General features: G+C 44.2%; 1 protein-coding gene across 3 annotated transcripts in view; it reads left to right on the top strand.

The window, feature by feature from the left end:
• The window catches only part of LOC141133868 (NACHT, LRR and PYD domains-containing protein 3-like), a 302902-nt gene extending 282782 nt beyond the window's left edge, over positions 1 to 20120 (top strand). For all 3 annotated transcript variants that reach the window (XM_073623455.1, XM_073623453.1, XM_073623454.1), the window contains 4 exons: positions 9732 to 9902; positions 13075 to 13254; positions 14358 to 14431; positions 19302 to 20120. In XM_073623455.1, coding sequence (XP_073479556.1) covers positions 9732 to 9902; positions 13075 to 13254; positions 14358 to 14397 — 391 coding nt within the window. In that variant the 3' untranslated portion in view covers positions 14398 to 14431; positions 19302 to 20120. The remainder of the gene's footprint in view (positions 1 to 9731; positions 9903 to 13074; positions 13255 to 14357; positions 14432 to 19301) is intronic.

Raw genomic sequence — 20120 nt, 5'->3', positions numbered from 1 at the left:
TGTACGCCATTTACGACTTTGAGTGGTTATACCAGAATGATGCCTGCAGGTTTAGGTATCTTCTTGGTATCATTCTTTTCAGCCAGCGGTCGGCTTTCATGTAAAAGCAATCCTAGCGGCTAATTAGCCTCTAGACTGCTTTTACAAGCAGTGGGAGGGAATGCCCCCCCACCATCTTCCTTGTTTTCTCTGGCTCTCCTGTCTCAACAGGGAACTTGAGAATGCAGCCGGTGATTCAGCCAGCTGACCATAGAGCTGATCCGAGACCAGAGTGGCTCCAAACATCTCTATGGCCTAAGAAACCGGAAGCTACGAGCATTTTATGACTTAGATTTCGCCAGATGTAAACAGCGCCATTGGGAAATTGGGAAAGCATTTTATCACACCGATCTTGGTGTGGTCAGATGCTTTGAGGGCAGAGGAGAGATCTAGGGTCTGATAGACCCCAATTTTTTCAAAAAAGAGTACCTGTCACTACCTATTGCTATCATATGGGATATTTACATTCCCTGAGATAACAATAAAAATGATTTTAAAAAAATGAAAGGAACAGTTTAAAAATAAGACAAAAAAGCAAAAAAATAATAAAGGAAAAAAAAAAAAGCACCCCTGCCCCCCCTGCTCTCGCGCAAGCGTCGGTCTGGCATCAAATGTAAACAGCAATTGCACCATGCATGTGAGGTATCACCGCGAAGGTCAGATCGAGGGCAGTAATTTTAGCAGTAGACCTCCTCTGTAAATCTAAAGTGGTAACCTGTAAAGGCTTTTAAAGGCTTTTAAAAATGTATTTATTTTGTTGCCACTGCACGTTTGTGGGCAATTTTAAAGCATGTCATGTTTGGTATCCATGTACTCGGCCTAAGATCATCTTTTTTATTTCATCAAACATTTGGGCAATATTGTGTGTTTTAGTGCATTCAAATTTTAAAAAGTGTGTTTTTTCCCCAAAAAATGCATTTGAAAAATCACTGCGCAAATACTGTGTGAAACACCCACCATTTTAATCTGTAGGGCATTTGCTTTAAAAAATATATAATGTTTGGGGGTTCAAAGTAATTTTCTTGCAAAAAAAAATAATTTTTTCATGTAAACAAAAAGTGTCAGAAAGGGCTTTGTCTTCAAGTGGTTAGAAGAGTGGGTGATGTGTGACATAAGCTTCTAAATGTTGTGCATAAAATGCCAGGACAGTTCAAACCCCCCCAAATGACCCCATTTTGGAAAGTAGACACCCCGAGCTATTTGCTGAGAGGCATGTCGAGTCCATGGAATATTTTATATTGTGACACAAATTGCGGGAAGGAGACAATTTTTTTTTTTTTTTGCACAAAGTTGTCACTAAATGATATATTGCTCAAACATGCCATGGGAATATGTGGAATTACACCCCAAAATACATTCTGTTGCTCCTCCTGAGTATGGGGATACCACATGTGTGAGACTTTTTGGGAGCCTAGCCACGTACGGACCCCGAAAACCAAGCACCGTCTTCAGGCTTTCTAAGGGCGTAAATTTTCGATTTCACTCTTCACTGCCTATCACAGTTTCGGAGGCCATGGAATGCCCAGGTGGCACAAAACCCCACCAAATGACCCTATTTTGGAAAGTAGACACCCCAAGCTATTTGCTGAGAGGTAGAGTGAGTATTTTGCAGACCTCACTTTTTGTCACAAAGTTTTGAAAATTGAAAAAAGAAAAAAAAACATTTTCTTGTCTTTCTTAATTTTCAAAAACAAATGAGAGCTGCGAAATACTCACCATGCCTCTCAGCAAATAGCTTGGGGTGTCTACTTTCCAAAATGGGGTCATTTGGGGGGGGGTTGTGCCACCTGGGCATTCCATGGCCTCCAAAACTGTGATAGGCAGTGAAGAGTGAAATCAAAAATTTACACCCTTAGAAATCCTGAAGGCGGTGATTGGTTTTCGGGGCCCCGTACGCGGCTAGGCTCTCAAAAAGTCCCACACATGTGGTATCCCCATACTCAGGAGAAGCAGCTAAATGTATTTTGGGGTGCAATTCCACATATGCCCATGGTCTGTGTGAGCAATATATCATTTAGTGACAACTTTGTGCAAAAAAAAAAAAAAAATTGTCACTTTCCCGCACCTTGTGTCAAAATATAAAATATTCCATGGACTCAACATGCCTCGAAGCAAATAGCTTGGGGTGTCTACTTTCCAAAATGGGGTAATTTGGGGGGGTTTTGTGCCATCTGGGCATTTTATGGCCTTCAAAACTGTGATAGGTAGTGAGGAGTAAAATCAAAAATTTTCACCCTTTAGAAATCCTGAAGGCGGTGATTGGTTTTCGGGGCCCAGTACGTGGCTAAGCTCCCAAAAAGTTTTTTTTTTTTTTTTTTTTTTTTTTCATTATTCAATCACTTGGGGCAAAAAAATTAATATTCAAAGGGCTCAACATGCCTCTCAGCAATTTCCTTGGGGTGTCTACTTTCCAAAATGGGGTCATTTGGGGGGTTTTGTACCGCCCTGCCATTTTAGCACCTCAAGAAATGACATAGGCAGTCATAAACTAAAAGCTGTGTAAATTCCAAAAAATGTACCCTAGCTTGTAGACGCTATAACTTTTGCGCAAACCAATAAATATACGCTTATTGACATTTTTATACCAAAGACATGTGGCCGAATATATTTTGGCCTAAATGTATGACTAAAATTGAGTTTATTGGATTTTTTTTTCAAAATTTTCGGTCTTTTTCCGTTTATATCGCAAAAAAAAAAAACCGCAGAGGTGATCAAATACCATCAAAAGAAAGCTCTATTTGTGGGAAGAAAAGGACGCACATTTTGTTTGGGTACAGCATTGCATGACCGCGCAATTAGCAATTAAAGCGACTCAGGGCCAAATTGTAAAAAGTGCTCTGGTCAGGAAGGGGGTAAATCCTTCCGGGGCTGAAGTGGTTAAAGGCTAATTGGCATGGTATTGTCCTAAAAAGGGTTTGGGGACCCGGGTCCTGCCCCAGGGGACATGTATCAATGCAAAAAAAACTTTTAAAAAGGGCCGTTTTTTCGGGAGCAGTGAATTTAATGATGCTTAGTAAAAGTAAAAAGTAAAAAAAAAGTGAAATATTCCTTTAAATATCGTACCTGGGGGGGTGTCTATAGTATGCCTGTAAAGTGGCGCGTGTTTCCCGTGCTTAGAACAGTCCCTGCACAAAATGTCATTTTTAAAGGGAAAAAAAGTCATTTAAAACTACTTGCGGCTTTAATGTAATGTCGGGTCCTGGCAATATGGATGAAAATCAGTGAGACAAATGGCATGGGTACCCCCCCAGTCCATTACCATGCCCTTTGGGTCTTGTATGGATATTAAGGGGGACCCCGCACCCAAATTAAAAAAGGAAACAACAGTATACAGGCTCTGTACTCTGAACAGCAGTATACAGGCGGTGCAAACAAGACAGGGACTGTAGGTTTGTTGTGAAGTAGAATCTGTTTGTAATTTTTAACTGGTACATTTTTAACGTGTTTAGCTCCAGCCAAAAAAACTATTTTAAGCTTTTTGGAAAACAGGGAAGGGTTATCACTCCTGTGACATTTGTTTTGCTGTCTGTGCTCCTCTTCAGAAGATTTCACCTCATTTTTTGTCTCAATGACAAATGTTTTTTGAAAATTTGTTTTTTTTTGTGAAACAAGGATTGGTGATAAAGCATCAATGGAAAGGAGAAATGTTTTTCCCATATTAACTCTTACAGGAGAGGATTTCCCTTCCTAGGGGTAGATTTCATCTCACTTCCTGTTGTCTCCTTCCGTTTGCAAGTAGGAGTCGTTTGTAAGTTGGATGTTTGAAAGTAGGGGCCTGCCCTATATACTCTGCAGAAATTTGGGCCTTAAGTGTTATTGTGGCCACAACACTGTAAGCCCTCACAGGGCCCTGCTGTGAAATATTTGATCAAGAATTGTAATTACACGCCCCTGTTGAACAGGGGCTGAAAAATTGGGCCTTAGGCACTGGTGGCGGCGCCCAGAACCAAAAATGTTCTTACAAGCTATCAGCGTGATGATTGAGGAGGAAGAGGATAATTACTCAGGATAGTCACTCAGCATCAGCATAGGCAGTCTTTGAAGGGATCTGAGATTTCAAAAAAAATTATTCGGTTACATCAGCATCAGGTGCTTGGTAGCTGGTGGTGATCCAAGACTGATTCATTTTTATGAAGGTCAGTGATCGGTTACAAAGCCTCTGGCAGCACTGAATGTGCGTTCCAAAAGAACGCTGGATGCAGGACAGGCCAGTAGCTCAATTGCATACTGTGCAAGCTCTGGCCAGTGATCCATCCTCAAGACCCAGTAACCCAGAGGATTTTCGGTGGGAAAGGTGTCCAAGTCAGATCTTGCCCCTAGGTATTCCTGCACCATGTAAAACAGACGCTGGCGATGGTTGCTGGAACCGATCATACCTTGGGGCTAGGGATGAGCCGAACACCCCCCGGTTCGGTTCGCACCAGAACCTGCGAACGGACCGAAAGTTCGCACGAACGTTAGAACCCCATTGACGTCTATGGGACTCGAACGTTCGAAATCAAAAGTGCTAATTTTAAAGGCTAATTTGCATGGTATTGTCCTAAAAAGGGTTTGGGGACCCGGGTCCTACCCCAGGGGACATGTATCAATGCAAAAAAAACTTTTAAAAACGGCCCTTTTTTCGGGAGCAGTGATTTTAATGATGCTTAAAGTAAAAAAAAAAAAAAGTGAAATATTCCTTTTAAATATCGTACCTGGGGGGTGTCTATAGTATGCCTGTAAAGTGACGCGTGTTTCCTGTGTTTAGAACAGTCCAAATGTCATTTTTAAAGGAAAAAATCTCATTTAAAACTGCTTGTGGGTTTAATGTAATGTCGGGTCATGGCAATATGGATGAAAATCAGTGAGACAAACGGCATGGGTACCCCCCAGTCCATTACCAGGCCCTTTGGGTCTTGTATGGATATTAAGGGGAACCCCGCACCCAAATTAAAATAAGGAAAAAATAAGGAAAGGTGTGGGGCCACCAGGCCCTATATACTCTGAACAGCAGTATACAGGCGGTGCAAACAAGACAGGGCCTGTAGGTTTGTTGTTAAGTAGAATCTCTTTGTAATTTTGAACGGGTACATTTTTAACGTGTTTAGCTCCAGCCAAAAAATCTTTTTTAAGCTTTTTGGAAAACATAGGGAAGGGTTATCACCCCTGTGACATTTGTTTTGCTGTCTGTGCACCTCATCAGAAGATTTTACCTCACTTTTTGTCCCAATGAAAAAATTTTTTTGAAAATTTGGGTTTTTTTGTGGAACAAGGATTGGAAAGCATCAGTGGAAAGGAGAAATTTTTTTTCCCATATTAACTCTTACAGGAGAGAATTTCCCTTCCTAGGGGTAGATTTCATCTCACTTCCTGTTGTCTCCTTCCGTTTGCAAGTAGGAGTCGTTTGTAAGTTAGATGTTTGAAAGTAGGGTCCTGCCCTATATACTCAGCAGAAATTTGGGCCGTAGGTGTTGCTGTGGCCACAACACTGTAAGCCCTCACAGGGCCCTGCTGTGAAATATTAGATCAAGAATTGTAATTACATGCCCCTGTTGAACAGGAGCTGAAAAATTAGGCCTTAGGCACTGGTGCTGGTGCCACAACACTGCAACCCCTCACAGACACTCTAGTTGGAACGCAGGAATGAGCCCTGCTGCAAAGTATTGCATCAAAAATTGTAATTACACGCCCCTGTTAGACAGGGACAGAAAAATTGGGCCTTAGGCACTGGTGCTGGTGCCACAACACTGCAACCCCTCACAGACACTCTAGTTGGAATGTAGGAACGAGCCCACAAGTACTTGGCAGATTGCCCACAAGTACTTGGCTGTGACACACCTAATTCTATACCTTCATTCCTCTCAGTGCAGGTCTCAGAGAGGACTGAAGGTCTAGTGGGGTTGGAAATCTCAGCTGATGAGGAGCAAGGAGAGGTCCTCTTTGTTCTTTGGTGTGGGTCTTTTAGATACGCTTGCCAACGAACCGCATGGCAGGTCAACATATGTCCGGTCAAGCATGTGGTGCCCAAGCGGGAGATGTTTTGGCCACGCGAGATACGCTTGAGACATATGTTGCAAATGGCAGCGGTGCAATCTGATGCACTCGTCTCAAAAAAGGCCCACACCAAAGAACTTATGGAATAACGCACAGAGACAGCAGCGCCCTGCACATGCGGAGCTCTGCATTGTGATGCAGTCAGTGTGCTGCCCTTAGGCTGGCCCCTGGAGGGCATCCTGCCTCGCTGGTGATGTGCCGCCTCCTCCTCTCTCCTATCAGGCACCCACGTGGAGTCAGTGACCTCACCATCCCCTCCCTCCTCATCACTGGAGCAAACCTGGCAGTATGCTGCAGCAGGGGGAATATGACTGCCAGATTGCTGTCCTTCTTGGTCACTCCCTCTGTCTGGGCTCCAGTTACTGCCTTTCTCTAGCTGAGTACCATCATCAGAGCCTTCAGAACGCTGGGCATCCTCTTGGAGTACGTACCCAACACTGTGGTCAAACAGTTTGAGGGACTCCTCGGAACGACATGGTGGGGCTGGGGAAGGAGTCACTGATAGCATTGAGCCGAGGGAAGAGGCCATGTTGGCAGCTGCTTTGCCAGACAAAGTACTCAGAGCCTGGGTGAGAGAGGATGAGGAGGATGAGGAGGGCTTGGTCATCCACTCGACCAAGTCTTCCGCATGTTGCAGCTCAACACGACCAGCTGCTGAAAAAAAGGTCAAGCGTGTCCCACGGCCACATGCTGATGAGGATGCACCGTCTCCACGACCAGCACTGTTGCCTCTAGACACAGAGCCTGCTTGCCCTCTCTTATTGGCTTGTGACTGTCTGCCTCTCCTTGTTGGCCTTCCAGACATACTATTGGCCTGCAGTGAGCTGCACAAAACTGGGATGTGTATGTATATATATATGTATATATATATATGTATATATATATATATATATATATATATATATATATATATATATATATATATATATATATATTTTGATTATACTGCAGCTAGAAGAATCAACTGCCTGCCTGTTGTATTATTAGTATGATAACACCTGCACTTGTCTTCAGGTAGCTATACTTTAGGTGCAACTGTGCAGGGTACACAGTACAGTAACTGGAAATACTTCAATGAGCCTACACAAGCACCTGGCTGCAGGTAGCTATACTGTAGGTCAGACTGTGCAGGGTACACAGTACAGTAGCTGGAAATACTTTAATGAGCCTACACAAGCACCTGGCTGCAGGTAGCTATACTGTAGGTCAGACTGTGCAGTGTAAACAGTACAGTAGCTGGAAATACTTCAATGAGCCTACACAAGCACCTGGCTGCAGGTAGCTATACTGTAGGTCAGACTGTGCAGGGTACACAGTATAGTAACTAGAAATACTGTAAAAACGCCTGCCTGTTAGTATATTAGGAAGAGAACAACAGGATCTAGCTAAACTAAATACAATAAATATATATATATATATATATATATATATATATATATATATATATATATATATATATATATATACACACAACACCTGGGATGTATATATATACACAATACACTGTAACTGCAGCTAACTGACTCGCCTGCCTACTCTATCTATCTTAAATCAAATGACACTGGCTGTCTCTCTCTATCTCTGTCTCAACGCCGGAACACACTACACAGGGCCGCCGTGCAGGCGGCCTTATATAGTGTGTGGCGTGTACTAAACCACCTGAGCCATAATTGGCCAAAAATCATTTTTTGCTAAAAAAAGTCATTTTTTAGCAAACAATAAAGTTTTCATGTAAAAAAAAGTGTCAGAAAGGACTTGGTGGTTCAAGTGGTTAGAAGAGTGGGTGATGTGTGACATAAGCTTCTAATGTTGGGCATAAAATGGCAGGACAGTTCAACCCCCCCCAATGACCCCATTTTGGAAAGTAGACACCCCAAGATATTTGCTGAGAGGCATGTCGAGTAATTTGCAGATCTCATTTGTTTTGGAAAATTAAGAAAGAAAAGGACATTTTTTTTTTTTTTTTTTTTTTAATTTTCAAAATTTTAACAAAAAGTGAGATCTGCAAAATACTCGACATGCCTCTCAGCAAATATCTTGGGGTGTCTACTTTCCAAAATGGGGTCATTTGGGGGGTTTTGTGCTATTTTGGCATTTCAGGGCCTCCAAAATTGTGATAGGTAGTGAGGAGTGAAATAAAAAATTTACACCCTTAGAAATCCTGAAGGCGGTGATTGGTTTTCGGGGTCCTGTACACGGCTAGACTCCCAAAAAGTCCCACACATGTGGTATCCCCGTACTCAGGAGAAGCAGCAGAATTTATTTTGGGGTGTAATTCTACATATATCCATGTCATGTGTGAGTAATATATCATTGAGTGACAACTTTTTGTACTTTTTCTTTCTTTTATCATTTTTCAATCACTTGTGACAAAAAAAAAAATATTCAATTTGCTCACCATGCCTCTCAACAAATTTCTTGGGGTGTCTACTTTCCAAAATGGGGTGATTTGGGGGGTTTGTAGTGCCCTGTCATTTTAGCACCTCAAGAAATTAGATAGGCAGTCATAAACTAAAATCTGTGTAAATTCCAGTAAATGTACCATAGTTTGTAGACACTATAACTTTTGCACAAACCAATAAATATACACTTATTACATTTTTTTACCCAAGACATGTGGCTGAATACATTTTGGCCTAAATATATGACTAAAATTGAGTCTATTGGATTTTTCTTATAACAAAAAATATAAATATTTTTTTTCAAAATTTTCGGTCTTTTTTCATTTATATTGCAAAAGATAAAAATCCCAGAGGTAATAAAATACCACCAAAAGAAAGCTCTATTTGTGGGAAAAAAAGGACACAGATTTAGTTTGTGTACAGCATTGCATGACCGCGCAATTACCAGATAAAGCAGCGCAGTGCCAAATTGTAAAAAGTGCTCTGGTCATTAAGGGGGTAAATCCTTCCGGGGCTGAAGTGGTTAAGGTAAAAAACCTTCATCCTTTACATCCTCTGTAATAATTCCTGTAACATCCTAGTATATGATCTATATCTATGGAGATGATATCTGATTGCTGGAGACACTAAAGAATGGGGGATGGAAGAATAAAGTGCTTTAATGTGAAGTGTCCCCCATGTGAATGTAGAATCCCATTGTAAATGTGGAATATCCACCAATATAGTACTTGTATCTCTAATATATCCCAGAAGTCTCAGCACTAAAGGCTGGAAATGTATATCCACCCCTCCCCCCTACATTCTCTATAAGGGATCCTATTCCTGCCACAATCCGGGGATCTTCAATGGGAACTCCTGATTGGAGGACTTTAGGAAGGTGATGGAATATTGGGGTCACTGGGGTATCCACCATCAGAAATTCTGCTGTTTTATTTAATAAACCCCCCAGATCCTTTCCTTTTATCTATCAATTTCAGAAGCCCCTGTATGATACACTGTGTGAGGTCCTGCTTAATAACCGGGTACATAAGGGGGTGACTGAGCTGTCACAGCGCCCCCTCTTTATACTGTGTTGACATAAGTACTACAACAGCTTCACCTTTATCATCTTCCCTAATAACAAGATCTTTCCTCTGTATAACATTCTGTATATCCTGATATTCCGCTCTAGTGATGTTATGTTACTTTTCACTAAATGGGAATAATTCCTCATATTCATCTTTTAATATAATATCATGTGTCTGGATTTCTCTGCAGGTTGGAGAGATGTGGTGTGACTTCCTCCGGCTGTGTTGATCTCCGATCCATTCTTATCAATAATCGATCCCTCACCACACTGTATTTATCATTTAATAATCTGGAAGACTCTGGAATAAAACTTCTATGTGAGGGGCTCAGACATCCTGGCTGTACTCTGCAGAAGCTGAAGTGAGAATTATCCTATAAATGATATAATATTCTGCAGGATTCTGGTATAAATCTTCTATGTGAGGGATCCAGACATGTCACCTAGATAAAAGTCATACAAAGACAGACTTCTGATTGGCTGGTTACACTAGGAGTTCCCATCATAGTCCTTCAGGTCACTCGCTGTTATTGGCTTTCATCCCCTCCCCCCTCCACTGACTATCAGAGATCAGACTTTGGCTGGGGTCACACTGGAGGTCACAGCGGCTCACAGCAGGGGGTCCGGTGCGTCTCCATTCACCATTTCAGGTCCGATTTCAGACAGAGTTTTGGGCTGAATTTGGACCTGAAACAGACCAGAAGATGCACAACACTCCGTATTCTCTTCATTCAGTGACCAATCATAGAAAGATGGTCCTCAATTAGAATCTGGAAGGACAGAGCGAATCTCTAGACCAGAACTGACCCCTAGATGACAATAAAATCCCCCCATCCTTGTAGATATAAAAATTGTCACCTCACTGAGCCTCAAAGAGAAATCCTAGTCATTTCATCTACAAGCCCAGCATGGGGACGAGGCCGATACAGTGAGAAGACCCCGAACTGTCTGCCAGACATTGATTTATATCAGAGATCAGAGAAATCTATTTTATCTCTCATACAAAATAAAATATTAGTTGTAGAGAGATGGAAATAATTCCTCCTGATTGTACACATGTTGGGGTACATGTACATATAACATTGTATGTGTAGTGAGGATAGAATCCAGGAGAAACCCCCAGAATGGTTCTATGGAGTCTGATCACACCAGACAAGAACTGATTGGTCTTGTTGGGATCAGACTGACATGCCGGTGTTAAAAAATCCAATCCTCATCCATCAGAACCATTCATGTTCCATTTAGCTCTGGTTCCTTCAGAACACAGGACCGGCTTGTGGGCTGGGCAGGGAACACCCCCCAGGGTTGATTGGATGATGGCTAAACTCCTCCCACATCCATAAATTGAGGATCCTGAGATATGGATGGGGTGATTCCCATGGTGCCGGTCTAACCGGTGAATAGCGGATGTTCCTGACATGTTCCTGTCACAGGATAATCCTCAGAAAAAGTTTATTTCTGTTTTATTCTCACAGCCAGACTGTGTCTGTCCTTTTGTCTTTGTTGTATTTTCTGTCATTCTTTATCTTTGTACATATTTTATACACTAAATAACAAACTAGTGTAGCTCTGCTCTATATTACACAGACAGACAACCTACCTGCAGACAGAGGTAAGTGTTACCACAACCCCAGTGTTACTATATGGCTGTGTAACTATGTAACAAACCACCGAACCACCTGATCCTGATACTTCCAAATAATAATTACACAACAACAATTATAATACAAAGCAAATACTACATACAATATATGTCTGCTACTACCAGTGTTGACAACCACCCATAGATTTATGGGCAGCCTGTAAACTAAAGCCCATTTTCGGGGTGCCCGTGAATGTCCGTTATGGGCAACGGTGCCCATAAAAATGATGGTCGCAAGCTGACCATTCAATTGCGCATGCGCCGTTCCAAAGCCGGCCGGGCTTGGGAAAGTTCGTACACGCTCGACCGGGTGGCGCATACGCAGTAATGCAATGAAACCGCCTGGCGCCATTTTTAAATGGAAAGTAGCGGCTGCGAGCGGCATTCGCTTCAGGACGGGGCAGGCTGGGCTCGGGCGGATTATACACGGGCCACGGCATGGATTGTGAGCTCTGCCTTCTGGAGTCCTGGTAATGACACAGTTTTTTAGCACAGGGCATGCCTGCTGTAGAGGGTGGGGGTGATGACAGGATGGACAGCACTTGTACCTTTCTAACTGGCACACTGGTCATAATGTTATGGCTCCCCATAGGAAGTTCCAGTGCGAGTCGTCACACACACACACAGCCACAGCCAAAGAGAAGGAGTGGACAGGCAAGTCAGTCCTCCTGTGTCATGCCCGCAGCCTCCATCCACCTCCTGTGGTATGCCCGCAGCCTCCATCCACCTCCTGCAGTATGCCCGCAGGCTCCATCCACCTCCTGTAATATACCTGCAGCCTCCATCCACCTCCTGTGGTATGCCTGCAGCCTCCATCCACCTCCTGCAGTATGCCCGCAGCCCCTGTCCATCTTCTGCAGTATGCCCGCAGCCTCCATCCACCTCCTGCAGTATGCCCGCAGCCTCTTTCCATATCCTGCAGTATGCCCGCAGCCTCCATCCACCTCCTGTGTCATGCCAGCAGCCTCCGTCCACCTCCTGCAGTATGCCCACAGCCTCCGTCCACCTCCTGTGTCATGCCCGCAGCCTCCCTCCACCTCCTGCAGTATGCCCGCAGACTCCCTCCACCTCCTGCAGTATGCCCGCAGCCTCTGTCCACCTCCTGCAGTATGCCCGCAGCCTCTGTCCACCTCCTGCAGTATGCCCGCAGCCTCTGTCCATCTTCTGCAGTATGCCCGCAGCCTCCCTCCAACTCCTGCAGTATGTCTGCAGACTCCCTCCACCTCCTGCAGTATGCCCGCAGCCTCCATCCACCTCCTGCAGTATGCCCGCAGACTCCGCAGATACCATCAAAATTTCCTCCATCAAAACTGCCCCATCCTCTAGCCCCATTCTACTGCCACCCTCAAAAGTGCTCTATCCTATTGCCCCATCATAACTGCTCCATTAAACCGCCCCAATCAAAACTGCCCTCATTCATCCTATTGCCCCATCAAAACTTCCCCATCAAAATTGCCCCACCAAAACTGCCCCCTCCTATTCCTGTATTATAAATGATTAGTAATGGTATGTCCCCTCCGCCCAACCCCCGCGATTTGTACGTAATGAGAGATGAGATGTTCCAGCCCCTCCCCCACCGCCCATCGCTGTGTATAAGAAGATTTGGTCACCATGGCAACAAAAGCCTAGTTACTCTTTTTATAAATGGCCGCCGCCTCGCATGACGTCATTTCCGGCTTACAAATAATGGGATGGTATGGCCTGGTGATGCCGATCAATGACACAAATCTCCCAGGAGGCATTGCAGAGCAGAAATGTCGAGCTCCGCCCCCGGGGAGGGGGAAGGGAAGATTTCAATCTGAGATATAAAATATATATAAATGTCATTGGATGTGTCTACTTCTGCCCCTCCCTGGAAAAACATTTTACCTCTTTCCTGCTTCTCCCTCCAGTATTAGGGTCTGTAAAGGGACATTATGGTGCTGTGATGATCTTTGCTCCGTTATCTCCACAAACCGAACTCTGACCTCTCTGTATATAACATTGTATGAGGATGATGAGAAGATGTCGGAGTCAGAAGTGGATCGTTGTTGTGAGGTCCTCCAGAATTCCGGCTTCTCTGTGAATGGACGGTAAGATCTGTTCTATTGGAGGTAACACACATACTAAGTCTTATGCCCCGTACACACGGTCAGATTTTCTGATGGAAAATGTCCGATCGGAGCGTGTTGTCGGAAATTCCGATCGTGTGTGGGCTCCATCGGACATTTTCCATCGGATTTTCCGACACACAAAGTTTGAGAGCAGGATATAAAATTTTCCGACAACAAAATACGTTGTCGGAAATTCCAATCGTGTGTACACAAATCCGACAGACAAAGTGCCACGCATGCTCAGAATAAATAAAGTGATGAAAGTTATTGGCCACTGCCCCGTTTATAGTCCTGACGTACATGTTTTATGTCACCGCGTTCAGAACAATCGGATTTTACGACAACTTTCTGTGACCATGTGTATGCAAGACAAGTTTGAGCCAACATCCATCTGAAAAAATCCTAGGATTTTGTTGTTGGAATGTCCGAACAAAGTCTGACCGTGTGTACGGGGCATTAGAATGTGAATAGTAAAATGTAGACAACATTGGATGGTGATGAGATGATGGAGGTGGGACGTTGTTGGGAGGTCTTCTGACACCCGGGCTGCACTGTAATGAAAATGGAAGGACGGGTGACAAACATTCTATACAATTTCTGTAGAACCCATTGGAGGTCTCTGTAGTTCTACAGATAATGAGAGAGATGATTGAGATTTCCTGGGCCAGTCACAGATTTCCCAGATGATGGAGAATTTATTCCTCATCCCAAGTTTTATCATTACAGATGGGGGATGGGGAAAATCAGATCCACCAATAATAATCTTAGTCAGGTCCTACAATCTTCCACAAGGTTTTACCTTTACAGAAAAATACCCTCCATCCCCCGAGGTCCATCCAATGTGTCAGTATAACTGAGCCAATCAGATGTGTGTTCTCATCCTGTACACATGACAGCCCAGCACACCAGTCATACAGTCTGCTATCCCAATGATTGGATGTACATGAGTGTGTGGCCCCTGCCATGGTGAGGGCCCCTCACTTTTCCATCAGTTCTTACAGAGCACAGTATGAGCCCCTCCCCCCTCCATCATCACAGCAACATTTCCTCCTCTAACACTCTCATTTTATTCTTCTATGAAGGGATGGATGGTGGGATGTATCTATAGAGAGAAGAAGATAAGAAGATGGTGTGTGGGAGCCCCTCCCCCTCTCAGGTAATACACAGATCCTGATATGAAGAGAATGTCCGGAATGGAATGATATCAGAGTCAAGTCATATGAACTCTCAGCTTTTATTTTCTCTTTCTGATCCTTAAATATAGAATTCCAGTAATAGTAATCTTTGTGTTCTTTTACTCTTCTAAATGGCCTCATTTCTGTTCAGTATTGCCCACTTCCTGTGTTGTTGTGTGACCGGTGCCCCTTCACAGCACTGATCTGATAGGGGCACCTGCGCATGCACGCTCCCATCTATTGTACTACAAGCCTGCGGTGACACACTGGCTGCACCGCACATCAGATTACCGCTACAGCTCCGCCTCCATTGTCATCTGATTGGAGCCCCGCCTCTGCCCTGCCTCCTCTCTGAGTGACAGCCCCCCCGGCAGATTCTGTGTCACCCATCCCACTGCAGAGCATTACATGTCACCCATCCCACTGCAGAGCATTACGTGTCACCCATCCCACTGCAGAGCATTACGTGTCACCCACCCCAGAGCATTACATGTCACCCATCCCACTGCAGAGCATTACGTGTCACCCATTACGTGTCACCCATCCCACTGCAGTGTATTACACGTCACCCATCCCACTGCAGAGTATTACGTGTCACCCATCCCACTGCAGTGTATTACATGTCACCCATCCCACTGCAGAGCATTACATGTCACCCATCCCACTGCAGAGCATTACATGTCACCCATCCCACTGCAGAGCATTACATGTCACCCATCCCACTGCAGAGCATTACGTGTCACCCATCCCACTGCAGCGTTTTACGTGTCACCCATCCCACTGCAGAGCATTACATGTCTCCCATCCCACTGCAGAGCATTACATGTCACCCAACCCACTGCAGAGTATTACGTATCACCCATCCCACTGCAGAGCATTACCTGTCAACCATCCCACTGCAGAGCATTACATATCACCAATCCCACTGCAGAGCATTACCTGTCAACCTTCCCACTGCAGAGCATTACATGTCACCCATCCCACTGGAGAGCATTGCATGTCACCCATCCCATTGCAGAGCATTACATGTCAAACATCCCACTGCAGAGCATTACATGTCACCCATCCCACTGCAGAGTATTACGTGTCACCCATCCCACTGCAGAGCATTACGTGTCACCCATCCCACTGCAGAGCATTACATGTCACTCATCCCATTGCAGAGCACTGCATTTCACCCATCCCACTGCAGAGCATTACATGTCACCTTTTCCATTGCAGAGCATTACATGTCACCCATCCCACTGCAGAGCATTAGATGTCACCCAACCCACTGCAGAGTATTACGTGTCACCCAACCCACTGCAGAGCATTATGTGTCACCCATCCCACTGCAAAGCATTATGTGTCATCCATCCCACTTCAGAGCATTACATGCCACCCATCCCACTGCAGAGCATTACATATCACCCATCCCACTGCAGAGCATTACATATCACCCATCCCACTGCAGAGCATTACATATCACCCAACCCACTGCAGAGCATTATGTGTCACCCATCCCACTGCAGATCATTTCATGCCACTCATCCCACTGCAGAGCATTATGTGTCACCCATCCCACTACAGAGCATTACCTGTCACCCATCCCACTGCAGAGCATTATGTGTCACCCATCCCACTACAGAGCATTACATATCACCCATCCCACTGCAGAGCATTACATATCACCCATCCCACTGCAGAGCATTACATATCACCCAACCCACTGCAGAGCATTATGTGTCACCCATCCCACTGCAGATCATTTCATGCCACTCATCCCACTGCAGAGCATTATGTGTCACCCATCCCACTACAGAGCATTACCTGTCACCCATCCCACTGCAGAGCATTATCTGTCAACCATCCCACTGCAGAGCATTACATGTCACCCATCCCACTGCAGAGCATTACATATCACCCAACCCACTGCAGAGCATTACGTGTCACCCATCCCACTGCATAGCATTTCATGCCACCCATCCCACTGCAGAGCATTACATATCACCCATCCCACTGCAGAGCATTACGTGTCACCCATCCCATTGCAGAGCATTACGTGTCACCCATCCCACTGCAGAACATTATGTGTCACCCATCCCACTGCAGAGCATTACGTGTAGTCACTAGTGATGGGCCAAACACCCTCTTGTTCTTTTCATGTCAGAACTTTCAAACATCACAAAAAATTGGACCCGAATGACAAACCCTATTGTAGTTTATGGGACCTGAACTGCAAAATTCCCCAATTAGAAGACTTTCAATGCAAGTAAATGGCCATAAAGAGGGTATGGGGGCCGGGTACTGCCCTGGGGGACATCAATGACATTTTTTTTTAAAAACAATCTTTTTTAAAGGAGAAGTGATTTTAATGAGGCTTAAAGTGAAACAATAAAAAAAAACATCCTTTAACCACTTCAGCCTTGGAAGGATTTACCTCTTCCTGACCAGAGCATTTTTTGCGATTCAGCACTGCTTTATTTTAACTGACAATTGCCCGGTCGTGTGACATTGTATCCAAACAAAATTGACGTCCTTTTCTTCCCACAAATAGAGCTTTCTTTTGGTGGTATTTTTATCACCTCTACATTTTTTATTTTTTGCGCTGTAAACAAAAAAAGAGCAACCATTTTGAAAAAAAAATAATGTTTTTTACTTTTTGCTGTAATAAATATCCTCAAAAAATATATAAAAAAACAAATTTCTTCCTCAGTTTAGACCGATATGTATTCTTCCACATATTTTTGGTAATAAAAATCGCAATGAGCATATATTGATTGGTTTGCGCAAAAGTTATAGCGTCTACAAAATAGGGGATAGTTTTATGGCATTTTTTTACTAGTAATGGTGGCAATCTGATTTTTATCACGACTGTGACATTATGGCGGGCAGATCGGACACTTTTGACACTATTTTGGGATGATTGACAATTATACAGCGATCAGAGATACAAATAGCCACATTACTGTATAAATGTCACTGGCAGGGAAGGGGTTAAACACTAGGGGGTGATCAAGGGGTTAAGTGTGTTCCCTGGATGTGTTCTAACTGTAGGATGGATGGGCTCACTACAACATGACAGAGATCACTGCTCCCGATCACTGGAATCAGTAGATCCCTGTCATATTGCTAGGCAGAACAGGGAAATGCCTTGTTCCCCCATTCTGCCTCTCCTCGCCGCAATCCGCAATTCCTGCCGGCGTATGTATCGAGTTTGCGGGACCCGCAGGCACACTCCCAAGGTGGGCATGTGCCCGCAAGGCGACAAATTCAATGAGATGTATGTGTATGTCCCTTTGCCTGCCCGTTCCATTCTGCCGACGTAAATGTGCGTGCGGTGGTCGGCATGTGATTAAATATAGTGCCGGGGGGTCTCTTTAGTCTGCCTGTAAAGTGGCCCATCTGTACCCTGTATAGAACCTGCTGCAGCAAAACTGACATTTATTATTATTATACGAGATTATTATATGAGATTTATATAGCGCCAACAGTTTACGCAGCGCTTTACAATGTATAAAGGGGACAACAAAATTACAGTAAAGTTCAATACAAAAGGTACAGGAGGGCCCTGCTCATAGAGCTTACATTCTAAAGGGAGGGGTTGGTGGTACAAAAGGTAATAGCTGCAAAGAATGATTTGATGGGGGTGGCTCAGGGACAGTTATGTGGGTGTGGGATAATCTTGGTGCTCTTGCCAATAGGCTGAGTGGTGGGAGGTTAAATGCCTTGTCAAGCATGTGGTACCCAAATGGTTGGTGTTTTTGCCACGCTTGATGTGTCTGAGACAAAGTTTCAAATGCAACAGTGCGATCCGCTGCACATGTAATAAAAAAGGTCCAGACAGCTAAGCTGGGGGAAGTGGGCCCCAATTCTCATAATTTATATGTCTTGAAGTGAGCCGGGAGATAACAGCTCCACAATGTGATGGAATAGGGTCTACTCTTCCATGATGGCTGCCTCATTGGGGTTGTGCTTCACCCTCAGTTTCCTCCTCTGCTCTATCCGGCACCCAAGTCACATCAGTGACCTCTTCATCATCTCCTCCATCCTCATTACCACTGGAGACAACTTGGCAATACACATCACATTCACATATATACAGGGCAGGACTTAGGGTGGTGGGGGCCCCTGGGCTTGAGTCACTTTCAGGCCCTACCTTCTATACAGCTCTATAAAACAGAAATAGAAAAGGACAAGGTGTGCCAGACTCAGTGCAGTATTAAAGAATAAAGAACTTCTGTTTAATTGGACAAGACCAAGCAGCCAAATGGCTACTCACAAAAGTAGATAATATATAAGCGTATAAGTGGGGGATACTGTACTGGTGTTCGTCCTGGGTCCACGATTAATAAAAGCAATATAAATGGATACAATGATAATTACTGTATTTATCGGCGTATAACACGCACCCCAAATTTTAAGGAAAAAACTTTTAGGAGGGAAGTTTAAGGAAAAAAACTTACATTTAAATGCCCATCAATGCAGCCTTATCAGTGTCCATCTGCAGCCTTGTCAGTATCAGTGTAGCCTTGTCAGTGTAGCCTTACCCCAGTGTCATTTGCAGACTTGTCAGTGTAGCCTTGCTCCAGTGTCATTGCAGCCTTTCAGTTTAAAAATGGCGCCGCCAACAGAGCCGGATGTCCTGTGTATCTTGGCGGCTCTTGTTGGCTCCCGGCGGCTTTTGGCCGCTCTCGGCGGATTTAGAAATGGGCAGGGCCTGCGGGGCCCCCTATTGGCTGGGGCCCATGGGCTTGAGCCCAGTCAAGCCCAATGGTAAGTCTGGCCCTGATTATATATGTATTGATGAAACATTTCATGGAATGTATACAATGTAATATCTCGATGTAATTGTACAATTATCTCTTGTAGACGGCCAGAGATTTGTCTGGTGATTGTGTCCCGGTGTTGGGTCTGCTTGACCTCTTCCATGTATAGAGGATGTCTTCACCGACACCTCGGATTTCTCTGCAACCCTCTAAAGGAAAGTCTTCTATTCTTCATGGATATAATGGTCACCTCCCATTGTGAATTCCCTCTTCTCCCCTCTGTAGGATTCTGCACTTTCCAATATTATCAATCTACCATATACGGCATTCCCGGCTCCCAGTGTCTCTCTCTACAATTGCTTTCTCCATGTTGCTGACATTATCTTGTATAAGAACAGAACCCGATCCATCAGCAATCCCAAGGAGAGATGGACATCTCATAGCCGGCTCTCTGCTGCCTTATATCAGAGTTTTTCTTCCACAACCAGAACTTTATCCCCCTGAATGACTAGCTTAGCCAAGTGATCCCATTTCTAGAAGTTCATCTTCTGCCAACTCCCCCATCTCTGCTCTGCATGACTCTCTACCAACATGGCTACTAAGATTTCATTGTGCCGAGTCCGTTCAGCCGCTTTGCCTTTCACTGACAACTTGCTGCCATTTTTATTATATCATCGAAATGGATTTATCCACAGATTGTTCTGATTACATTTCATGTCTGATATATTGTATATGAGGATCATGTATTATTCCCCGGAGGATTTCATGTCATGGATCATTACCCAAAGGAACACGATTATCCCGATTGATTATTGGACTACCAATATTATTACCTAGTTATTGGAAGGTGTTATTCTCTATAGATTTATACCATTGAGGTTTTTTAATCATCAATAAAGTTTTGTATATTTTATTAACCCAA

The sequence above is a fragment of the Aquarana catesbeiana genome, linkage group LG03 (assembly GCF_042186555.1).
Source record: "Aquarana catesbeiana isolate 2022-GZ linkage group LG03, ASM4218655v1, whole genome shotgun sequence".
Lineage (NCBI taxonomy): Eukaryota > Metazoa > Chordata > Amphibia > Anura > Ranidae > Aquarana > Aquarana catesbeiana.
Note: the sequence above shows the minus strand (reverse complement) of the source record. Positions and strands in the feature narration are given on the sequence as shown.